Source organism: Peromyscus maniculatus, chromosome 22 (genome assembly GCF_049852395.1).
Source record: "Peromyscus maniculatus bairdii isolate BWxNUB_F1_BW_parent chromosome 22, HU_Pman_BW_mat_3.1, whole genome shotgun sequence".
Taxonomy (NCBI): domain Eukaryota; kingdom Metazoa; phylum Chordata; class Mammalia; order Rodentia; family Cricetidae; genus Peromyscus; species Peromyscus maniculatus.
Window position 1 is genome coordinate 2791642 of NC_134873.1, and position 19870 is coordinate 2811511.

The following is a 19870-nucleotide window of genomic DNA, read 5'->3' on the forward strand; positions in this document are numbered from 1 at the left end:
GATCTCCTGACCTCCTGCTTTATGTGTGATGGGGACGGAGCCAGCGCGCTGCCCTCGGACACTTCTAGTCTACAGGGGAGGGGAGGAACCCTGACCACGCCCCACCCTGACCACGCCCCCAGCCCCTCACTGGGGGATTCTAGGCGGGGCTCCACCCTGACCACGCCCCCAGCCCCCTCACTGGGGATTCTGGGCGGGGCTCCACCCTGACCACGCCCCCAGCCCTCACTGGGGATTCTAGGCGGGGCTCCGCCCTGACCACGCCCCCAGCCCCCACAGGGGAATTCTGGGCGGGGCTCCATCCCTGACCACGCCCCCAGCCCCTCACTGGTGATTCTGGGCGGGGCTCCGCCCTGACCACGCCCCAGTTGTTGTTGTTGTGGTTTTTGGACACAGGGTCTGAACACTTTGCCCCCACGGGTCTTGAACTTGACATCCCCCTGCCTCCGGCCTCACCCCGGCCTGCCTGACCCCCGATCCCTCTTGTGTTCTGGCCTCTGTCGGAGGTCGGGGATCAGGCTGGCATTAGTAAAGCGGGATCGGGGTGAATCGCCCTCTCTGAGCCCCGGAAAGCAGGGTTGGAGTGGGGAGCAGAGGCCGGGACTGGGGAACCTCCCGGGGGCAGGGCCGAGGGGCGGTGGCCGCGCATCAAGCCGGTGCGCACGGGGCCGGGGCCGGGTCCCCTGAGTGGCCCGGGGCACCGGCCCTGAACTGCGGTCATCCACTCCGAGTGCGCGGCCCAGGAGGACGGGGGCGCTGGGGAGGCGCCGCGGGGGTGGGGACTGCGGGCCTGGGGCAGAGCAGGGACCCCGGGGCGGGGAGCGGGGGCCCGGGGCAGCGCGCGGCCTGCGGCACCTGTCACTGCCGCCCTGCGGACGCCCCTGTCCGCGGCCCCGCGCCGCGCGCCGCCCGGGGTCGCCCGCTCCCCTCCCGCACGCGTGTCGGCGGCCGCGGGTGCGCACGAGCCTGCGCGCGCCCGCCCGTCCGCCCAGCCGCCCGCGGGAGGAGGACCGGCGGCCGGGGATGCGGGCGCTGGCGCCGGAGCCGCGGCAGCCTCGGTCTGCAGCCGAGGACCGGCCGGAGCCCCGGCGGCGGGGGCAGCGGCGGCGGGGGGCGGGCCGGGGGAGGGTCCGCGGGCGGGGCGGGCGGCTCCCCACGCGCCTCCCCACGCGCCTCCCCGCCGGCGGCCGTCGCCTCGCCGCACCGCGCCATGGTACGTCTCCGCCCCCGTTCCCGCTCCGCGCGGGGGGAACCTTCCCGGGGCGCTGCGCGTGGGGTCGGGGGGGGGGGGCGCTGCGGTTTCTGGGAAGAGGGCGGGGGAGGCTCGGTCGCCGCTTCCTCCCGCCCGCTCGCCCGCCCTCCCCCGGGGGCGGAGCCGGGTCTGGGCGCCCCGGGCAGCGCCAGCGCCCGGGGGTCCCGGTGCGGGCGGGGGGGGGGCTGTGCGAGGCGGACGCCCGCGCTCCGCTCGCCGGCCCCGGCCCCCCCTCCCCGTCCCCACCCGCGTCCCGGACTCGCGGCGGCGGCGGCGCGCGCAGCTTAGCGGAAAATGGCCGCGGCCCCGGTCGCCCCGCCCACCGCCGCCGCCGCCGTCCGCAGCCCCGGCCGGCGCTGCCCCCGGGAGGGGGGGGGGCTGCGGCCGCGGGCGGGCGGGCGGGCGGGGGGCGCGGGTGCGCGTGCGCGGCGGAGGCTCCGCACCGGGCGCACCGGCCGCCGCAGCCGCGTCCTTGGCGGCGCGGGAGGGGAATCCCCGCGCGATTTCAGCGTCCGTGTCATTTTCTAAATATAGACGCGCCAGGCCCGCCGCCGCCGCCGCTCCGACCTCTCACCCCGCCGTGGGGACTTGGGAAACGGGGAGCCCTACAGCGGGGGGTGCAGTAGGCAGGGGGTGCACCGGGCAGGGGCCCCCGCCCCACGGCGCCCCCGCCCCACGGCGCCCCCCGCAGCCCGGCTGCACCGGTGCAGCCACTGCAGCAGCCCCGAGGGACCCCCTGCTTCCCCTCCTGCAGCCGCGCGCCGCGGGGTCCCCTCCCACAGCCTCAGTTTCCCATCTGCAACACGGGGGAGGCCCTTCTGGGGACCCCCCGGCCCTGTCACCACCCCCGTCTGTAGTGGGAGGCTGGCACAGGCCTGGTTGGGGTGACCCCTGTGCCCCTCCGTAGTGACACCTTGGAGGGTGGACTGGGGTCACAGTGAAGCACTCTGGGAACTTTATTCTTAAAAGTTAGTTTAGGGGGGCCTGGGGGCGTGGCCAGGGTGGAGCCCCGCCCAGAATCCCCCAGTGAGGGGCTGGGGGCGTGGCCACTGGCCTAGCCGCAGAAGGCCCTGGGTTTGGCCCTGGAAGAGCTGGTAATGTCACAGAAATACCCTGGGGCGCAGCCGCGCCCACCCTGTGCGCTGTCCCTGGAGGGTCCCCGCTCCACCTCTCCCCTGCTCCAGAGCCCAGGCGCAGTCTGGGGCGGACACATAGTCAGCCCTTTCTAAAGGATGCGCGCTGTGCGTTCCTTTAAAGCTGCCTGTCTTCCGGAGTTCAAGGCCAGCCTGGGCTTCCCGGACCCTGGCTGAGAAAACCAAGCCAAAAAGAAAGTGAAACTCCTCCTCGCGGGCTGAGTTCTGCAGCTGTGGGTCTCCAGCAGGGCCGGCTGTGCCCCGGGGACAGTGCCACTTGTCACTGCGGCGGGAGTGGTTGGAAATCAGGGAGTCAGAGACATCCTGTCCCAGACTCCCACAGTGCTGGGTTGGTGACAGCCGTGTCTGCGTGCGGCCCTACCTGGGTGACCCTCGGAGGCAGCTCCAGAGCGCAGCCCACCCTCCCCCAGCCGCTTCCGGTTGTCGCCTCTCGGACATGGTGCTGTTTCTCAGTTGTTGGTGTGAAGGCTCTTATTGGTGGTCACTCCTCTCCCTCTGTGCCCCTGTGTTAGGAACAACAACAAAATGTCTTTTCTGAGATAGCATCTGGATGCCAGGCTGGCCTAGAACTCACAGAGATCCCCCTGCCTCTGCCTCCTGAGTGCTGGGATCAAAGGCGTGCACCACCACCGCCCGGCTTAATTTTTATATTCAGGTTTTTTGTTTTTGTTATTTGTTTTGGTTTTTGGAGACAGGGTTTCTCTGCGTAGCTTTGGAGCCTGCCCTGGAACTCACTCTGTAGCCCAGGCTGGCCTCGAACTCACAGAGATCCACCTGCCTCTGCCTCCTGAGTGCTGGGATTAAAGGCGTGCGCCACCGCTGCCCGGCCAATTTTTATTTCTATTTATGTGTCTTTGTGCCCCACGTGTGCAGCAGAGGCCAGAGGGGCCATCGGGTCTCCTAGATGTGGAGTTGCAGGTGATTGTGAGCCGCCACGTGGGTGCTGGGAACCGAACCTGGCGCTCTACAAGAGCAGACCGCGCTCTAGCCGCTGAGCATGTCTGCAGCCACCTCAGTATTTGTTTGTTTGTTTGTTTGTTTTTGGTTTTTTGAGACAGGGTTTCTCTGTGTAGTTTTGGTGCCTGTCCTGGATCTCGCTCTGTAGCCCAGGCTGGCCTCGAACTCACAGAGATCACTTTTTATTTTTTCACAAATGAGTCATATGCTACTGGGGTACAAGTCGAGTGTCCCCCTGAGCTGCCTGCTGCGCCCCGGCATACCGTCACCTCGTTGCAGGTGTCTGCCTGTGTCTTCACAGCCCAGAGCGTTAGACACCCGTAGGGGAAACTGCGGTGCGTGACTAAGCTGTCTGTGGGCCGGGGCAGAGCCACACACACACACTGCACATGTATTGAACCTACTGTGTGTAACCCCTTGTATGGGGAGGTGCTCAAGATGGGCTCATGTAGCCCAGGCTGGCCTTGGATTTCTGATGCTCCTGACTCTGCATCGTCGCTGCTCGGATGACAGGTGTGGGCTGTGGGACCCCGGAGTCCCAGGGGTTTTGTGTGTTCATCGTATGTCTTTTTTTTTTTTTTTTTTGTAGCAAAGGAGTTTGTGTACAGTGTTGAAAATCTATGACTTCTTGTTAAATTGACATTTGTACTTCACCTTTTTCAACATTTATAATCATTACTTTATACAGATATAGAAATGTAAAGACAACATCGAGTTCAGCACGCACACACTTTTTAAAATCTTCAGTAGTTTCTTATTCCTTAAAGTATGAAATGGGAGCTTTTGCATTTTTGAATCGCGGTATCTCTTGGTCTGATTCCTTGCAGTGTGGCTCTGTGGCTCTGTGCATTTGTGCACCTTATCTCTGAGTACAGTGTTCTTAACCCTGTTTGGAGCTGGGATCCCATGTACCCCAGGCTGGGCTGGAACGTACGTAGCTGAGGATGACTTTGAACTTCTGATCCTCCTGCGTACACGGGCTGCCATCAGGTTTATGCAGTGCCGGGATTGAACACTGGCGTCCCCGGGGTGGGTTGGCCAGTGTTTGTGGGTGCTGCTAACGTGTTTGCTATTGTTGGCGTCACCGTCACCTCCCGTGGTGTGGCTGTCGACAAGGTGACCTGCTCTGTCCCTGGCATTCCTGGGCGCTGCCGCCCCAGCCATTGGCTTCCTTCTCTGCCTCAGTGGCCTGGTGTGGCGCTGACAAGGGTTCAGAGCATCTTCTTGGGGTCCTCCCGCCCGCACCCCAGCCCTGCTGACCCTGCATCCCTCGCCCTTGGGCCCCGGGGGAGAGGTGACTGAAAACGGCCCAGTCTTGTAAGAACGCTGTGGACACTGGCCGGGGCCGTGCCTGGCCAGACGTCTCCTTCAGAAAGGTGGCCACCAGCCTTGCAAGGCCCGTCACCCTCATCCCAGGAGGCTGAGGCAGGAGGGCCAGGAGTTCAAGGTCATCTTCAGCTACAAAATGAGTTCAAGGCTAGCTTGGGCTACAACTCGAGACTCTGTCTCAGAAGTAGTAATAATGAAGCAGAAAAAGAAATGTGATGTTGGAGTGACACTGCCCTGTGCCTCAGTTTCCCCATGTATGAGATGGGTAGCCTAGACACCAAGCTGAGCTTGGGGCCTGGCTGCTGGGAACCCAGGTGGCCTGGGTCATCCCGCTTGCCCTTCAAGCAGTAGTGTCCCAGTGTAGCCTGGGGTCCTGCAGGGCACCTTCCCTGAGGACCCCCAACTGCTTCCAGGCCACTTGCTGGTCATTTAAGAGAAAACCCCCACCTGCTCCCCCCTCCCGGCTGGAATTGACCGAGCCTGGGGGCACTGGTGTGGTGTCGGGGCAGCCAAGGCACAGGTGGCATGTGGGGGCAGATGGGTGCGGGGGGCAGATGGGTGCGGGGGGCAGATGGGGTGCAGGGGGGCAGATGGGTGCAGGGGGCAGATGGGGTGCAGGGAGGCAGATGGGTGCAGGGGGCAGATGGGGGGGGGCAGATGGGTGCAGGGACCAGCTTCAGGTGGGGTGTAGAGAATGGATGGGTTACGAGGGGAGCCGGGGATATGGGTGGGATATGGGGGGCGTCCGGGGCACAGGGGAGTGCGGGGGGCGTCCGGGACACAGGTGGGGTGTTGGGGGCGTCCGGGGCACAGCTGGGGGGGCATGGGGCACAGGTGGGGTGCGGGGGGCGTCCGGGGCACAGGTGGGGTGCGGGGGGCGTCCGGGGCACAGGTGGGGTGCGGGGGGCGTCCGGGGCACAGGGGGGTGCGGGGGCGTCTGGGGCACAGGTGGGGTGCGGGGGGCGTCCGGGGCACAGCTGGGGTGCGGGGGACGTCCGGGGCACAGGTGGGGTGCGGGGGGCGTCCGGGGCACAGGTGGGGTGCGGGGGGCGTCCGGGGCATAGGGGGGTGCGGGGGGCGTCCGGGGCACAGGTGGGGTGCGGGGGGCGTCCGGGGCACAGCTGGGGTGCGGGGGGCGTCCGGGGCACAGGTGGGGTGCGGGGGGCGTCCGGGGCACAGGGGGGTGCGGGGGCGTCCGGGGCACAGGTGGGGTGTTGGGGGCGTCCGGGGCACAGCTGGGGGGGCATCGGGGCACAGCTGGGGTGTGGGGGCATCGGGGCACAGCTGAGGGGCGTCCGTGACACAGGTGGGGTGCGGGGGGGCGTCCGGGGCACAGGTGGGGTGCGGGGGGCGTCCGGGGCACAGGTGGGGTGCGGGGGGGCGTCCGAGGCACAGGTGGGGTGCGGGGGGCGTCCGGGGCACAGGTGGGGTGTGGGGGCGTCCGGGGCACAGCTGGGGTGCAGGGCAGCTGGGATTCAGCCCCATCTGCCCTGGACCCGATTGCCGCGTCCCTGGAACCTGAGCGCAGACGGACAGATTCCGGGGGAGGGGACCCGGGGGTCCGCGGGCCGCAGTTTGTTTGTTTGTTTGCTGTCGGCGATTTCTTTGAAAGTTGGATGCGGGCGGCGGGGAGGGAGCGGGGGCGGGCGGGAGGCGGCGCGGGGCGGGGAGGACGGCGGAGGGAGGAGCGGGAGGAGCCGCTGCAAAAATGACTCAGTAAGTTCGGCGGCCGCTCGGCCTCTGCGCCTCCGGTGCCAGCGCCCCGGGATGTATTCCTCCCCGCTCTGCCTGACCCAGGTACGCACCCCGCGCCCGCCTGGCCCCGGCCCGCACCCCGACTCCACCTGGAACCGCAATTTTGCAGATTGGAACCTCCCCTCCGCAGCGGGGGTGGGAAATAAAAAAGGCGCGCGTCCTCCTTACCCACCCCCTTCCAGGCCGGGGTGTTCCTGGCATGGACCTGCCGTGCGGGCAGCTCCTGAGATAGGGGATCCCTCCCGGGTTAGCTTGGCTGCGCACTTGGAACCCCGTGTTCTGGACCCCCGCTTTGATTTGAATTGGCTAACTGTTCTCGGGACGCTCCCATCCCTTCCCTCCTGGCTGGATGCGTGGGGGGAGCTGGTGTCCTCCCCACAGCCCTCACCCTTTGCCCCCGGGAAGCCTGGGGTCCTCTCCAGATGGAGAAACCGGGTGGGTGTCGGCAGGAAGCCCCCCACCCACCCGTGGGACAGATCTTGGGGTTCCCTGCGGCACCGCAGGTCTCCCTGGCTGTGGGGGGACGGGACCCCCCCGGCTGTTGTTCACGGGTCCCCAGTTTCCCAGGTGCCCCCCCCAACCGGCCGTGCCCCCCTCCATTTCAGGCCCACGTGTGCGCGGGGGGGAGGGGCACACGAAGTTGGCGCGCGGGGGGGAGGGGCGGCCTTGCCCGTGTCCGTCGCGGGTCCCCCCCCTTCCCTGGCTCAGCTCCCCCCCAGCTCCGCATTGATTCTTGAATTATTGAGCCGAGCAGGCGCTGCCAGGCGGCTGGCGGGAGGAGCAGAGGCCGGGGTTGGAGGAGGAGGAGGAGGAGGAGGAGGAGGAGGAGGAGGAGGAGGAGGAGGAGGAGGAGGAGGCGCGGAGGCAGGGGACTGGCCGACACTGCGGGCTGCAGGGGCCAGGCCAGCACCTGCTGCCCTGCTGCACCCCTCTGACCGGGTTCCAGCATCTGAGGGGATGTGGGGAGGGGGCACAGCCATCCTGCCCGGGGACCCCCCAACTGCCTTTGTTCCCCCCCGGGATCCCCGGCCTCTCCTTTCCAACTCCACAGCCCTCTTCTGATTCTTTGCTGTGTGACTCTGGCCTCAGTTTCCCCCGGAGAGGGAGCGAGACGTAGTGGTCTCCAAACTGTTAAGTGTGATGCTGGAGGATTGCGATTGTCCTGAGAAGTTTGTTGAGGGCTCAGTGGTTTCCGCCCGGAAGGCCCAGGTGGGCCGGCTCGGGGACAGGGTCCTGGGGGTCCCCTGTTCCTGCCAGACCCCTCCACCTTGGCAAGGGAGGCCCGTGCACTGAGGGAACCCCTGCCCTACCCAGGGTTCCCTGGTGACCTTGGATAAATGCCTGGCCCTCTGCAGGTCACAGTTTCTATTTCCAGCCAGGTCTGGGGAGGGGGCGCCCCACAGCCCAGAGCTGGACCACCAGTTGGGATGGGGCTGCTGTGCGCCCCGGGCAGACTCTGAAGTCTCTGTGTTGACGGCCGGGCTTGGTGCAGGCTGCGAGGCCTGGGGCAGACGTGGCCAGCTGGAAGGCGGCCTGGGCACGTGGAATTCCCCGGCCCGGCCTGCTGGAGTCCAGCCTGCCTCCGGGTCGCGGCTGGGAGCTGGGGGAGGGGGCACCCCAGGGCTGGCGCCGGCCCAGGGGACTTGCTGTGTGGCCTTGGCCTCAGTTTCCCCCCCCCCATAGGAGGGTGAGGGTCGGGCAGGGGTGGAGGGGGAGCCCAGGGCAGCAGGCGAGGGAGAAAGGGGTAGAGCCAGAGCAAGATGGAGGGATCCCAAGCTGCTTAGAGCTGGGGTCCCCCCCCCCGCGCCCCTACATCCTGCACTCGCCACCCGCCTGCCCCGAGGGGTCCCGGGACCCCCGCGTGTGGTCTCCCGCGCTACCCAAGCCCAGGCTGGGTGGGCGTCCCAGCTGTGGGGGCTCGGGGGACCCCCGGCCTCCTGTCTCCCGGCCTGGCCCCGTACACGGGGTCTGTCTGTCTGTCCCTCTGTCTGTCTGTCCCTCTGTCTGTCCCTCCACCCGGCCCGCGCTCGGCTCGTTTTACTGCCAGGGTTCAGTCTGAAATAACTCCTTTGCTGATCCGACCGGATCCTGCCGGGATCCTGGCCCGGGGCGGGGTTGGCCCGATGTCAGTTCTGGTGCCAGGGCCACCAGGTGCCCGGGAGGATTCTGGGAGCCGCGTGGGCCCCTGTCCGTCCGTCCGTCCGTCCCGCTGGGCGGTGACTCAGGCCCCTTTTCACTTTTCTCTCCGGAGGAAGCAGCCGTTACTTCCATGAATCCCGGGCCGAGGCGGCCTCCCCCTCCCCCTCCCTCCCTCCCTCCCTCCTTCCCGCCCTCCCGCCCCACGTTAGTTATTCCGGGTTTGGGGCCAAATCCCTGTTGGCTGAGGTTGAGGATTCCCTGGGCCTGGGCTGGGGCCACCTCCCTCCTCCATTCATTCCTTCTCGTGGCCTCGCCTCTCTCTGCTGCCATCCCAGCAGTGGGTAAACTGAGGCAGCAGGGGGCACCTGACATTGAGGGTTTCATTCCAGAGGGGCGTGGGGGGGATCAGAGAGGGTGAGAACTGGCCCAGGGCGGCCCAGCTTGGGCTCGGTCCCCAGTGTGTCCCCCCGGGGACTCAGAGCGACAGCCCCGGCCCCCGGCCCCGTCCCCCCCGGCCCCGGCCCCCGGCCCGTCCCCCCGGCCCCGGCCCCGTCCCCCCCCCCGTCCCCCCGTCCCCGGCCCCGTCCCCCGTCCCCTCCGCCCCCACCTCGCTGCGGAGAAGGTGCCTCCGCCTGGCCGAGGCCTGTAAATCAGGGCGCTGGATTCTGGCGAGTCAGCGTTCTGGCCTCTCCCGCCGCAGCCGCTGCTCCCTCTCCGGCTCTTCCTGCCGCCCTGCGCCAGACACAGGAGCCTCCCGCTCCTTCCTGTCCCCTCCCGCAGGACCCGAGCAGCCCCCGCCCCAGCGCACGGGGACCCCCGCCACCGGCCCTGCCTCGCCCCTCCCCGTGCAGGGGTGTGCGGCCACGGGAGCCCCTCACGCCACCCAGAACCCCAGGGACCCACCCCTCAGCTTGGGGCGGGTATGTCTTATGTGCTGTATATAGGGTGTGGCACACAGTAGGAGCTCCATAAATGCTCTCAGGCACAGGTAGTGGCGCACAGTAGGTATTCTGCACACGCTCAGGGCTTGGTAAATGGCGGTTGGCGAGTCACCACACATGGAGCAGGACCACGGATGGGGTCCTGCACCCCGCAACGGCCCAGAGCTGGGTATACAGCAGGCGCGGTGCAGAGCTGGGTATACAGCAGGCACGGTGCAGAGCTAGGTATACAGCAGGCGCGGTGCAGAGCTGGGTGTACAGCAGGCGCGGTGCAGAGCTGGGTATACAGCAGGCGCGGTGCAGAGCTGGGTATACAGCAGGCAGGGTCCAGGGCTGGGTATACAGCAGGCGTGGTGCAGAGCTGGGTATACAGCAGGCGCGGTGCAGAGCTGGGTGTACAGCAGGCGCGGTGCAGAGCTGGGTATACAGCAGGCGCGGTGCAGAGCTGGGTATACAGCAGGCGCGGTCCAGAGCTGGGTATACAGCAGGCAGGGTCCAGAGCTGGGTATACAGCAGGCGCGGTGCAGAGCTGGGTGTACAGCACGCGTGGTGCAGAGCTGGGTATACAGCAGGTGCGGTGCAGAGCTGGGTATACAGCAGGTGCGGTGCAGAGCTGGGTATACAGCAGGCGCGGTGCAGAGCTGGGTATACAGCAGGTGCGGTGCAGAGCTGGGTATACAGCAGGCGCGGTGCACAGCTGGGTATACAGCAGGCGCGGTGCAGAGCTGGGTATACAGCAGGTGCGGTGCAGAGCTGGGTATACAGCAGGCGCGGTGCACAGCTGGGTATACAGCAGGCGCGGTGCACAGCTGGGTATACAGCAGGCGCGGTGCAGAGCTGGGTGTACAGCATGCGTGGTGCAGAGCTGGGTATACAGCAGGCGCGGTGCAGAGCTGGGTATACAGCAGGCGCGGTGCAGAGCTGGGTATACAGCAGGCGCGGTGCAGAGCTGGGTATACAGCAGGTGCGGTGCAGAGCTGGGTGTACAGCAGGCAGGGTCCAGAGCTGGGTATACAGCAGGCGCTGATGGAGGACAGCTGTGACCCCCAACAGCAGGGTGCACTGAGGTCAGAGGTCACCCACGGGCGTCTGCCTCCTCCTCGCTCCCCAGGGACCACCTGTCCCCAGCCTGGGCTCTGATGGCTCCTGACCCTTGTCACGGTGGCCACACATTGCACACACACCCGACACACGCACACCAGACACACGCACACCCTACACACGCACCAGACACACGCACACCCGACACACGCACACCAGACACCCGACACACCCGACACACGCACACCCGACACACGCACACCCGACACACACACACCCGACACACGCACACCCGACACACGCACACCCAACACACGCACACCAGACACACACACACCCGACACACCCAACACACGCACACCAGACACACGCGCACCCGACACACCCGACACACCCGACACACGCGCACCCGACACACCCGACACACCCGACACACGCGCACACACACCCGACACACGCGCACACACACCCGACACACGCGCACACACTCCAGTCTTAAGTCTGCCCAGCCCCTGGCGGCTGCGGGGCTATGGGAAGTCAGGGCGCATGCGTGGGGTGAGCTGGAAGAAGACGGGCGCTGTGGCGAGTCAGTCGGGGGCTCATCTCATTCACTGCACCAGGCGTGGGGGCGCGCGCCTGTGACTCTGGTCCTCAGGAGTCTGAGGCAGGGGGATTATGAGTTTGTGACCCTGTCTCCAAAAAAAAAAAAGGCGTATTCATGTCCTCAGACTGCGTAGAGGATGCACGGGGGGCTGGGTGGGTGTGGGGCGGGGTTGGGGGCGGGGTACCCCTCCCGTCTGTCCCCCTCCTCCCGCCTGTCCCCCTCCCGCCTGTCCTCCCTCCCGCCTGTCCTCCCTCCCGCCTGTCCCCCCCCCGCCTGTCCCCCCCCTCCCTCTCCCTGCCCCAGGACCTTTGCACTGGCCAAGGCCGCCGGCCCCGCTGGCGGGAAGCAAGTGCAGTGAATGAGCCCCCGACTGAGTTAGGTAGGAGCTCGCCTCGGGCACCCGGCTGAGCGGGCACCCGCTGAGCGTGGGCACCCGGCTGAGCGGGCACCGGCTGAGTGTGGGCACCCGGCTGAGCGTGGGCACCCGGCTGAGCGTGGGCACCCGGCTGAGCGTGGGCACCCGGCTGAGCGGGCACCGGCTGAGTGTGGGCACCCGGCTGAGCGGGCACCGGCTGAGCGTGGGCACCCGGCTGATCGTGCGCACCCGGCTGAGCGTGGGCACCCGGCTGATCGTGGGCACCCGGCTGAGCGTGCGCACCCGGCTGAGCGGGCACCCGGCTGAGCGTGGGCACCCGGCTGAGCGTGGGCACCCGGCTGAGCGTGGGCACCCGGCTGAGCGTGGGCACCCGGCTGAGCGTGGGCACCCGGCTGAGCGTGCGCACCCGGCTGAGCGTGCGCACCCGGCTGAGCGGGCACCCGGCTGAGCGTGGGCACCCGGCTGATCGTGGGCACCCGGCTGACCGTGCCGGGGCCGCCGTCCCCACCCCAGGCAGTGATGAGGATTCCAGAAAGGTCCAAGGCACCTGCCCCTCCCCAGCCGTGTGGGAAGGGATGGAGTTGGGGCTTTGAAGGACGCCTGGGAGTTGGGGGCAGACGGGGCGGTTCTCAGGACTGCGCCCAGATTCGGAGGGCAGGAGCCGCGAGGAGCGGCCGGCAAGCCCGGTGTCGGTGCCCAGTCCCGGGGAGGCCTGGTTACCAGACCCCCGGGGTGAGGTCGCTGTCTGTGTCCTCTCGGCCACGCGGTCCGGGCCTGAGGGACGGAGGGGCGCTGAGGACAGGGCACCGGGCCGTGTAGGAGTTCAGCGGGGTTCCCAGCCCCACGCCGGTCCTGGCTGCCCTTTGCCGGGCCCTTGGCCCAGTGCCGGCCCTGGGGGACGGAGAGGCCTGGCCAGAGGGCGGGAGCCCGGCCAGCAGGTCTGTGACCCGGTCACCTGCTGTTTACCTTCCCACCGTGTGGGCCAGCCGGGGCCACGAGGGACCGTGACGTGGACGCCCACCATGGCCTCCCCCACGTGGTTCCCGCACCCACGGACCCATCCTGGGGCCGGGGACCCTCCACCCGGCTGCCCAGCCCCACTGAGGCTGGGGGACCCGGTTCCTGCCGGTGTCCGGTCCCGCGCGTCAGCTCCGGTCCTGACCCTGCTCCTGCCCCCCCCCCCCGCCCCTGCCCCCTGGGGCTAGCCCAGGCTCCCCCTCCTCCCCTCTCAGCAGCCATGGTGGGGGAAGGGCAGCACCCCCCCCCCCAGGTCCAGGCCACAGCTGTTCGTGACTCACGGCTCAGAGGACATTGGCCTGGGGCACGGGGTGGCCCGGCCCGGCCTCCTCCGGCTCACCGGCTATTTTCAGAGGTTTGGTAATCGGTGGCATTTGGTGTCCTGGCTCTGGGGTGTGGGGCGGGTGCAGGAGTGGGGGCTGCTCGGTGAGCTGGGGGTCCGGAGAAGACCCCCGGCTCAGAACCCTCGTCCAAGGCCTGCGACCCGTGGCTGCATCCTTGAGGCTCCGTGGGGACCTTGGCGAGGTCCGAGCCTCAGTTTCCCCCTCATGCCACAGGAGGTGGAGTCTGGGGGTGCGTCCTCTCTCCCCAGCGGCCACCCTCCGCGCGGAGGGGTGTGGCTCCAGTCCCAGATGTTGTCCCCCCGAGGGGGTGTGTGGCTCCAGTCCCAGATGTTGTCCCCCCCAGGGAGAGAGAGAGGCAGGATTTTATTTCCCCTCAAACCCCTTGCACTCTGAGGCTGAGGATCCGGCCCCGACGTTCTCAGGACTCGGACTCAGTTTCCCCTGGCAGACACCGGGTGCTGCTCCCACGGTGCCAGGGCGGGTGCCCACCCGGGTTGTCTCCGTGGGGAAACCCAGGCCTGCGGCTCCTGCATGGTTTGAGCGCCAATATCTGCTTGGTCCTGCCGTACGTGGCCGGGGACCCCCTTGGCCGGGGACCCCCGTGGTTGGGGACCCCTGTGGCTGGGGACCCCCCGTGGCTGGGGACCCCTGTGGCTGGGGACCCCCGTGGCTGGGGACCCTGTAACTGGGGACCCCCGTGGCTGGGGACCCTGTGGCTGGGGACCCTGTAGCTGGGGACCCCCGTGGCTGGGGACCCCTGAGGCTGGGGACCCTGTGGCTGGGGACCCCCGTGGCTGGGGACCCCCGAGGCTGGGGACCCTGTAGCTGGGGACCCCCGTGGCTGGGGAGCCTGTGGCTGGGGACCCCTCTGGCTGGGGACCCTGTAGCTGGGGACCCCCGTGGCTGGGGAGCCTGTGGCTGGGGACCCCCGTGGCTGGGGACCCCCGAGGCTGGGGACCCTGTAACTGGGGACCCCCGTGGCTGGGGACCCTGTGGCTGGGGACCCCCGTGGCTGGGGACCCCCGTGGCTGGGGACCCCCGTGGCTGGGGACCCCCGTGGCTGGGGACCCCTGTAGCTGGGGACCCCCGTGGCTGGGGACCCTGTAGCTGGGGACCCCCGTGGCTGGGGACCCCCGCGGCTGCGGACCCCCGAGGCTGGGGACCCCCGAGGCTGGGGACCCTGTAACTGGGGACCCCCGTGGCTGGGGACCCCCGCGGCTGCGGACCCCCGAGGCTGGGGACCCTGTAACTGGGGACCCCCGTGGCTGGGGACCCCCGCGGCTGCGGACCCCCGAGGCTGGGGACCCCCGTGGCTGGCGGTTGGGGACCTCAGGAGGCGGCTGCCTTGTGCCAGTAAAGCTTGATCGTAAGTCAGCTGCGCTGTCGCTTTCCCTGGGCAAAGTGGCGTCGTGGCGCTGGCCTCGGCTCGGGGCGGCCCCCTTCCCAGAACCTTGGTCTTCCCATCGGGGTCGTGGGTGCCCCCCGTATCCCCAGCTCGCTCTGCCCTCTCCTGGGAACCCTGCTGGCCTGTCTAGGGCCTCATCTCTGACCCTCCCTCAACATCTGGGGTGGGACAGCCTGGGCCCCCGGCCCCGGGCCTCAGTTTCCCTGCCTCTCCGCAGGATGAGTTCCACCCGTTCATCGAGGCGCTGCTGCCGCACGTGCGCGCCTTCGCCTACACCTGGTTCAACCTGCAGGCGCGGAAGCGCAAGTACTTCAAGAAGCACGAGAAGCGCATGTCCAAGGACGAGGAGCGCGCCGTGAAGGACGAGCTGCTGGGCGAGAAGGCCGAGGTGAAGCAGAAGTGGGCGTCGCGGCTGCTGGCCAAGCTGCGCAAGGACATCCGGCCCGAGTGCCGCGAAGACTTCGTGCTGGCCGTGACCGGCAAGAAGGCGCCGGGCTGCGTGCTGTCCAACCCCGACCAGAAGGGCAAGATGCGGCGCATCGACTGCCTGCGCCAGGCCGACAAGGTGTGGCGCCTGGACCTGGTCATGGTCATCCTGTTCAAGGGCATCCCGCTGGAGAGCACGGACGGCGAGCGCCTGGTGAAGGCGGCCGCCTGTGCGCACCCCGTGCTCTGCGTGCAGCCGCACCACATCGGCGTGGCCGTCAAGGAGCTGGACCTGTACCTGGCGTACTTCGTGCGTGAGCACGGTGAGTGTGGGGCACGCGTGCGCCTGGGGTGGGGGTGGGGGCGTGGCCGTGACACAGGGCGTGGCCGGTCACAGAGGGGCAACGGCTAGGGCGGCGTGTGGCCGGGGAGCGTGGCCAGGCGTGTCACGGTGGGGGTGTGGTCAGGGCCAAGGGAGCTGGGCCACCGCGATGGCCAGGGGTGGGGACATGGTCAGGGGTGGGGACATGGTCAGGGCCGTGGTCAGGGGTGGGGACATGGTCAGGGGTGGGGACATGGTCAGGGCCGTGGTCAGGGGTGGGGACATGGCCAGGGGTGGGGACATGGTCAGGGCCGTGGTCAGGGGTGGGGACATGGTCAGGGCCGTGGTCAGGGGTGGGGACGTGGTCAGGGGTGGGGACATGGTCAGGGTCGTGGTCAGGGGTGGGGACGTGGTCAGGGGTGGGGACATGGTCAGGGCCGTGGTCAGGGGTGGGGACGTGGTCAGGGGTGGGGACATGGTCAGGGCCGTGGTCAGGGTCGTGGTCGGGGGGGGACATGGTCGGGGGTGGGGACATGGTCAGGGCCGTGGTCAGGGTCGTGGTCAGGGATGGGGACATGGTCGGGGGTGGGGACATGGTCAGGGCCGTGGTCAGGGGTGCGGACATGGTCAGGGCCGTGGTCAGGGGTGGGGACATGGTCAGGGTCGTGGTCAGGGGTGGGGACATGGTCAGGGCCGTGGTCAGGGGTGGGGACATGGTCAGGGTCGTGGTCAGGGGTGGGGACATGGTCAGGGCCGTGGTCAGGGGTGGGGACATGGTCAGGGTCGTGGTCAGGGGTGGGGACATGGTCAGGGCCGTGGTCAGGGGTGGGGGACATGGTCAGGGTCGTGGTCAGGGGTGGGGACATGGTCAGGGCCGTGGGTCAGGGGGTGGGGACATGGGTCAGGGTCGTGGTCAGGGGGTGGGGACATGGTCAGGGCCGTGGTCAGGGGTGGGGACATGGTCAGGGTTGTGGTCAGGGGTGGGGACATGGTCAGGGGTGGGGACATGGTCAGGGCCGTGGTCAGGGGGTGGGGACGTGGTCAGGGCTGTGGTCACGGGTGGGGACGTGGTCAGGGGTGGGGCCGTGGTCAGGGGTGGGGGACGTGGTCAGGGGTGGGGACGTGGTCAGGGGTGGGGGACGTGGTCAGGGCCGTGGCCAGGGGTGCGGACATGGTCAGGGGTGGGGACATGGTCAGGGGTGGGGGACGTGGTCAGGGGTGGGGACGTGGTCAGGGGTGTGGGACGTGGTCAGGGGTGGGACTTGTCAGGGTGGGGACGTGGTCAGGGGTGGGGACGTGGTCAGGGGTGGGGACGTGGTCAGGGGTGGGGACATGGTCAGGGGTGGGGACGTGGTCAGGGGTGGGGACGTGGTCAGGGGTGGGGACGTGGTCAGGGGTGGGGACATGGTCAGGGGTGGGGACGTGGTCAGGGGTGGGGACGTGGTCAGGGGTGGGACGTGGTCAGGGGTGGGGACGTGGTCAGGGTCGTGGTCAGGGGTGGGGACGTGGTCAGGGGTGGGGACATGGTCAGGGGTGGGGACGTGGTCAGGGGTGGGGACATGGTCAGGGGTGGGGACGTGGTCAGGGGTGGGGACGTGGTCAGGGGTGGGGACGTGGTCAGGGGTGGGGACATGGTCAGGGGTGGGGACGTGGTCAGGGGTGGGACATGGTCAGGGTCGTGGTCAGGGGTGGGGACGTGGTCAGGGCCGTGGTCAGGGCCGTGGTCAGACACAGATCATCGTTGTCAGGGACACGGATCGCAGTCACGAGCGGGGACACGGTGCGGCCCGGGGTCACGATCCAGTTCAGGGTCAGTCACAGGCGGGGTCGTGTTAGGGACGTGGTCCGAGCTGGCCCATGGCCGTGGTCCAGGGTGTGGCCGTGGACGGGGGCAGGGCCTTGGGGCTGCCGGGCCGGGCTCGGTCGCCGCGGGCCGGGGCTCGGTCGCCGTGGGGGCGGGGCCCGGTCGCTAAGCACCAGCATCCGTGTGTACCTGTCCCGCCCGGGAGCTCAGCCCGTGAGCGGAGCCGCCTCAGCCTGGAGAGGTGGCCGTGCGCGCCGCCACCGGAAGGAGCCGCCGGGGCCACCTGCCAGGCCCTGGGCGCCCCTGCCCCCCCAGGAGTGTGGGGCTGTGACCCTGGGGTCCGTGGACCGGAGCTGGGCGGCCTGGGACCTGGAGCTGGGAGTGGGGGGCGGGGCCAGGCTGTGGGCAGGGCCAGGCCATGGGCGGGGCCAGGCTGTGGGCGGGGCCAGGCCGTGGGCGGGGCCAGGCCGTGGGCGGGGCCAGGCTGTGGGCGGGGCCCTCGCGCTGGTCTGCTATGGAGCTGGAGGGACTCGGGCCAGGAATGGGGCCTCGCTTGTGGGCGGGGACAGCCACGACCCCGCCCACTTTGGGCGGCAGCTGAGTGGGAGGTGCCTTCCGGGTGGGCGGGGACAGGTGTGACCCCGCCCAGTCCTGGCTACAGCGAAGCTGTAGGCATCCCGGGAGGCAAGGCCGTGGTGTGGTCCGGTAGGACCCGCGGCTGAGGCAGGGGGATGGCCGTGAGGTGAACAGAGGCCCACGCTCTGCCTTGAGTCAGCTGTGGCAGCCACCCGTGTCGTCTGCCCATCATCAGGGTCCCGGAAGCTACAGTGTGGGGGTGGGGGCCCCGGGCACGCACGTGGGTTGTCCTGAGATAACCCATCTGCATGGCGGGGGACGGCCTGGGGCCGGGCCCACTCCTGGATCCACCTGGGCCCCGTGACTCAGTTTCCCCCATCAGTTGGTGGGCACCAGTGTCACACAGCGGAGCCAGGCCTCTCCCAGCCCTGACCCTGAGTCTGGCCGGAGGTGACCTCAGCCTCTGCCTGGCCCCCGCGCCACCTCCCCACCCCCAGCTGCGTGGGGACAGTGGTCAGGGGCTGTGGTGTGGCCGTGACCGTGCCTGTGGCTGTGACTGTGGCCGTGACTGTGACTGTGACCGTGACCGTGACTGTGACTGTGACTGTGGCCGTGACTGTGACTGTGACCGTGACCGTGGCTGTGACTGTGACCGTGACCGTGACCGTGGCCGTGACTGTGACAGTGGCCGTGACTGTGACTGTGGCTGTGACAGTGGCTGTGACTGTGACTGTGGCTGTGGCTGTGGCTGTGACAGTGGCTGTGGCTGTGACTGTGACTGTGACTGTGGCTGTGACTGTGGCTGTGGCTGTGGCTGTGACAGTGGCTGTGGCTGTGACTGTGGCTGTGACCGTGACCGTGACCGTGACCGTGACTGTGGCTGTGACTGTGACTGTGACTGTGGCCGTGACCGTGACCGTGACCGTGACCGTGGCTGTGACTGTGACTGTGACCGTGACCGTGACCGTGACCGTGACCGTGACTGACTGTGACTGTGACTGTGACCGTGACCGTGACCGTGACCGTGACCGTGACCGTGACCGTGACCGTGGCCGTGGCCGTGGCCGTGGCCGTGACCGTGACCGTGACCGTGACCGTGACCGTGGCCGTGACCGTGACCGTGACCGTGACCGTGACCGTGGCCGTGGCCGTGACCGTGACCGTGACCGTGACCGTGACCGTGGCCGTGGCCGTGACCGTGACCGTGACCGTGACCGTGACCGTGACCGTGGCCGTGACTGTGACCGTGACTGTGACCGTGGCCGTGACCGTGACTGTGACTGTGACTGTGACTGTGACTGTGACCGTGACCGTGGCCGTGACTGTGACCGTGACTGTGACCGTGACCGTGACTGTGACTGTGACTGTGACTGTGACTGTGACCGTGACCGTGGCCGTGACTGTGACTGTGACTGTGACTGTGACTGTGACTGTGACCGTGACCGTGACCGTGACTGTGACTGTGGCTGTGGCCGTGACTGTGACTGTGACTGTGACTGTGACCGTGACCGTGACTGTGACTGTGGCTGTGGCCGTGACTGTGACTGTGACTGTGACTGTGACCGTGACCGTGACTGTGACTGTGGCTGTGGCCGTGACTGTGACTGTGACTGTGACTGTGACCGTGACCGTGACTGTGACTGTGCGCTGTGGACCGTGACTGTGACTGTGACTGTGACTGTGGCTGTGACCGTGACTGTGGTCTCCTTGGAGCCCCACTGATAAACTGCTCGGGCCCCAGCGCCCTCCCCTCCCCTCCCCTCCCCTCCCCTGCCCTCCCCTCCCCTCCCCTCCCCTCCCTTCCCCTCCCCTCCCCTCCCCTCCCCTCCCTTCCCCTCCCCTCCCCTCCCCTCCCTTCCCCTGCCCTCCCCTCCCCTGCCCTCCCCTGCCCTCCCCTCCCCTGCCCTCCCCTCCCCTCCCCTCCCCTGCCCTCCCCTCCCCTCCCCTCCCCGCCTGCCCTCCCCTCCCCTCCCCTGCCCTCCCCTCCCCTCCCCTGCCCTCCCCGCCTGCCCTCCCCTCCCCTCCCCTGCTCTCCCCTCCCCTCCCCTCCCCTCCCCGCCTGCCCTCCCCTCCCCTCCCCTGCCCTCCCCTCCCCTCCCCTGCCCTCCCCTCCCCTCCCCTCCCCTCCCCTCCCCTCCCCTCCCCTCCCCTCCCCTCCCCTCCCCTCCCCTCCCCTGCCCTCCCCTCCCCTCCCCTGCCCTCCCCTGCCCTCCCCTCCCCTCCCCTGCCCTCCCCTCCCCTCCCCTCCCCTCCCCTCCCCTCCCCGCCTGCCCCTTCCCATGGTCACCCAGGCGGCCGCGGCCTCTGACACAGGAAGCCGGCACCGGGAGTCCCAGGAATCATCAGACAGAAAACAAACCCGCGGGCTGGGCCATCGCTGTCCAGGCCTGGGCGCTTCCGGCCCGGCTCCCCCGCCCCCCCCCGCCCC

The 19870-nt window shown here is 68.6% G+C and overlaps 1 protein-coding gene across 3 annotated transcripts in view; it reads left to right on the top strand.

Moving 5' to 3' along the window:
- Window positions 1–1057: 1057 nt before the first annotated feature.
- The window catches only part of Nfic (nuclear factor I C), a 35187-nt gene continuing 16374 nt past the window's right edge, over window positions 1058–19870 (top strand). For 2 of the 3 annotated variants that reach the window (XM_006978124.4, XM_006978125.4), the window contains exons 1-2: window positions 6342–6489; window positions 14532–15063. In XM_006978124.4, coding sequence (XP_006978186.2) covers window positions 6460–6489; window positions 14532–15063 — 562 coding nt within the window. In that variant the 5' untranslated portion in view covers window positions 6342–6459. Of the gene's footprint in view, window positions 1214–6341; window positions 6490–14531; window positions 15064–19870 lie in introns of those variants that run through there. The other variant, XM_076559109.1, reaches the window with a different exon arrangement.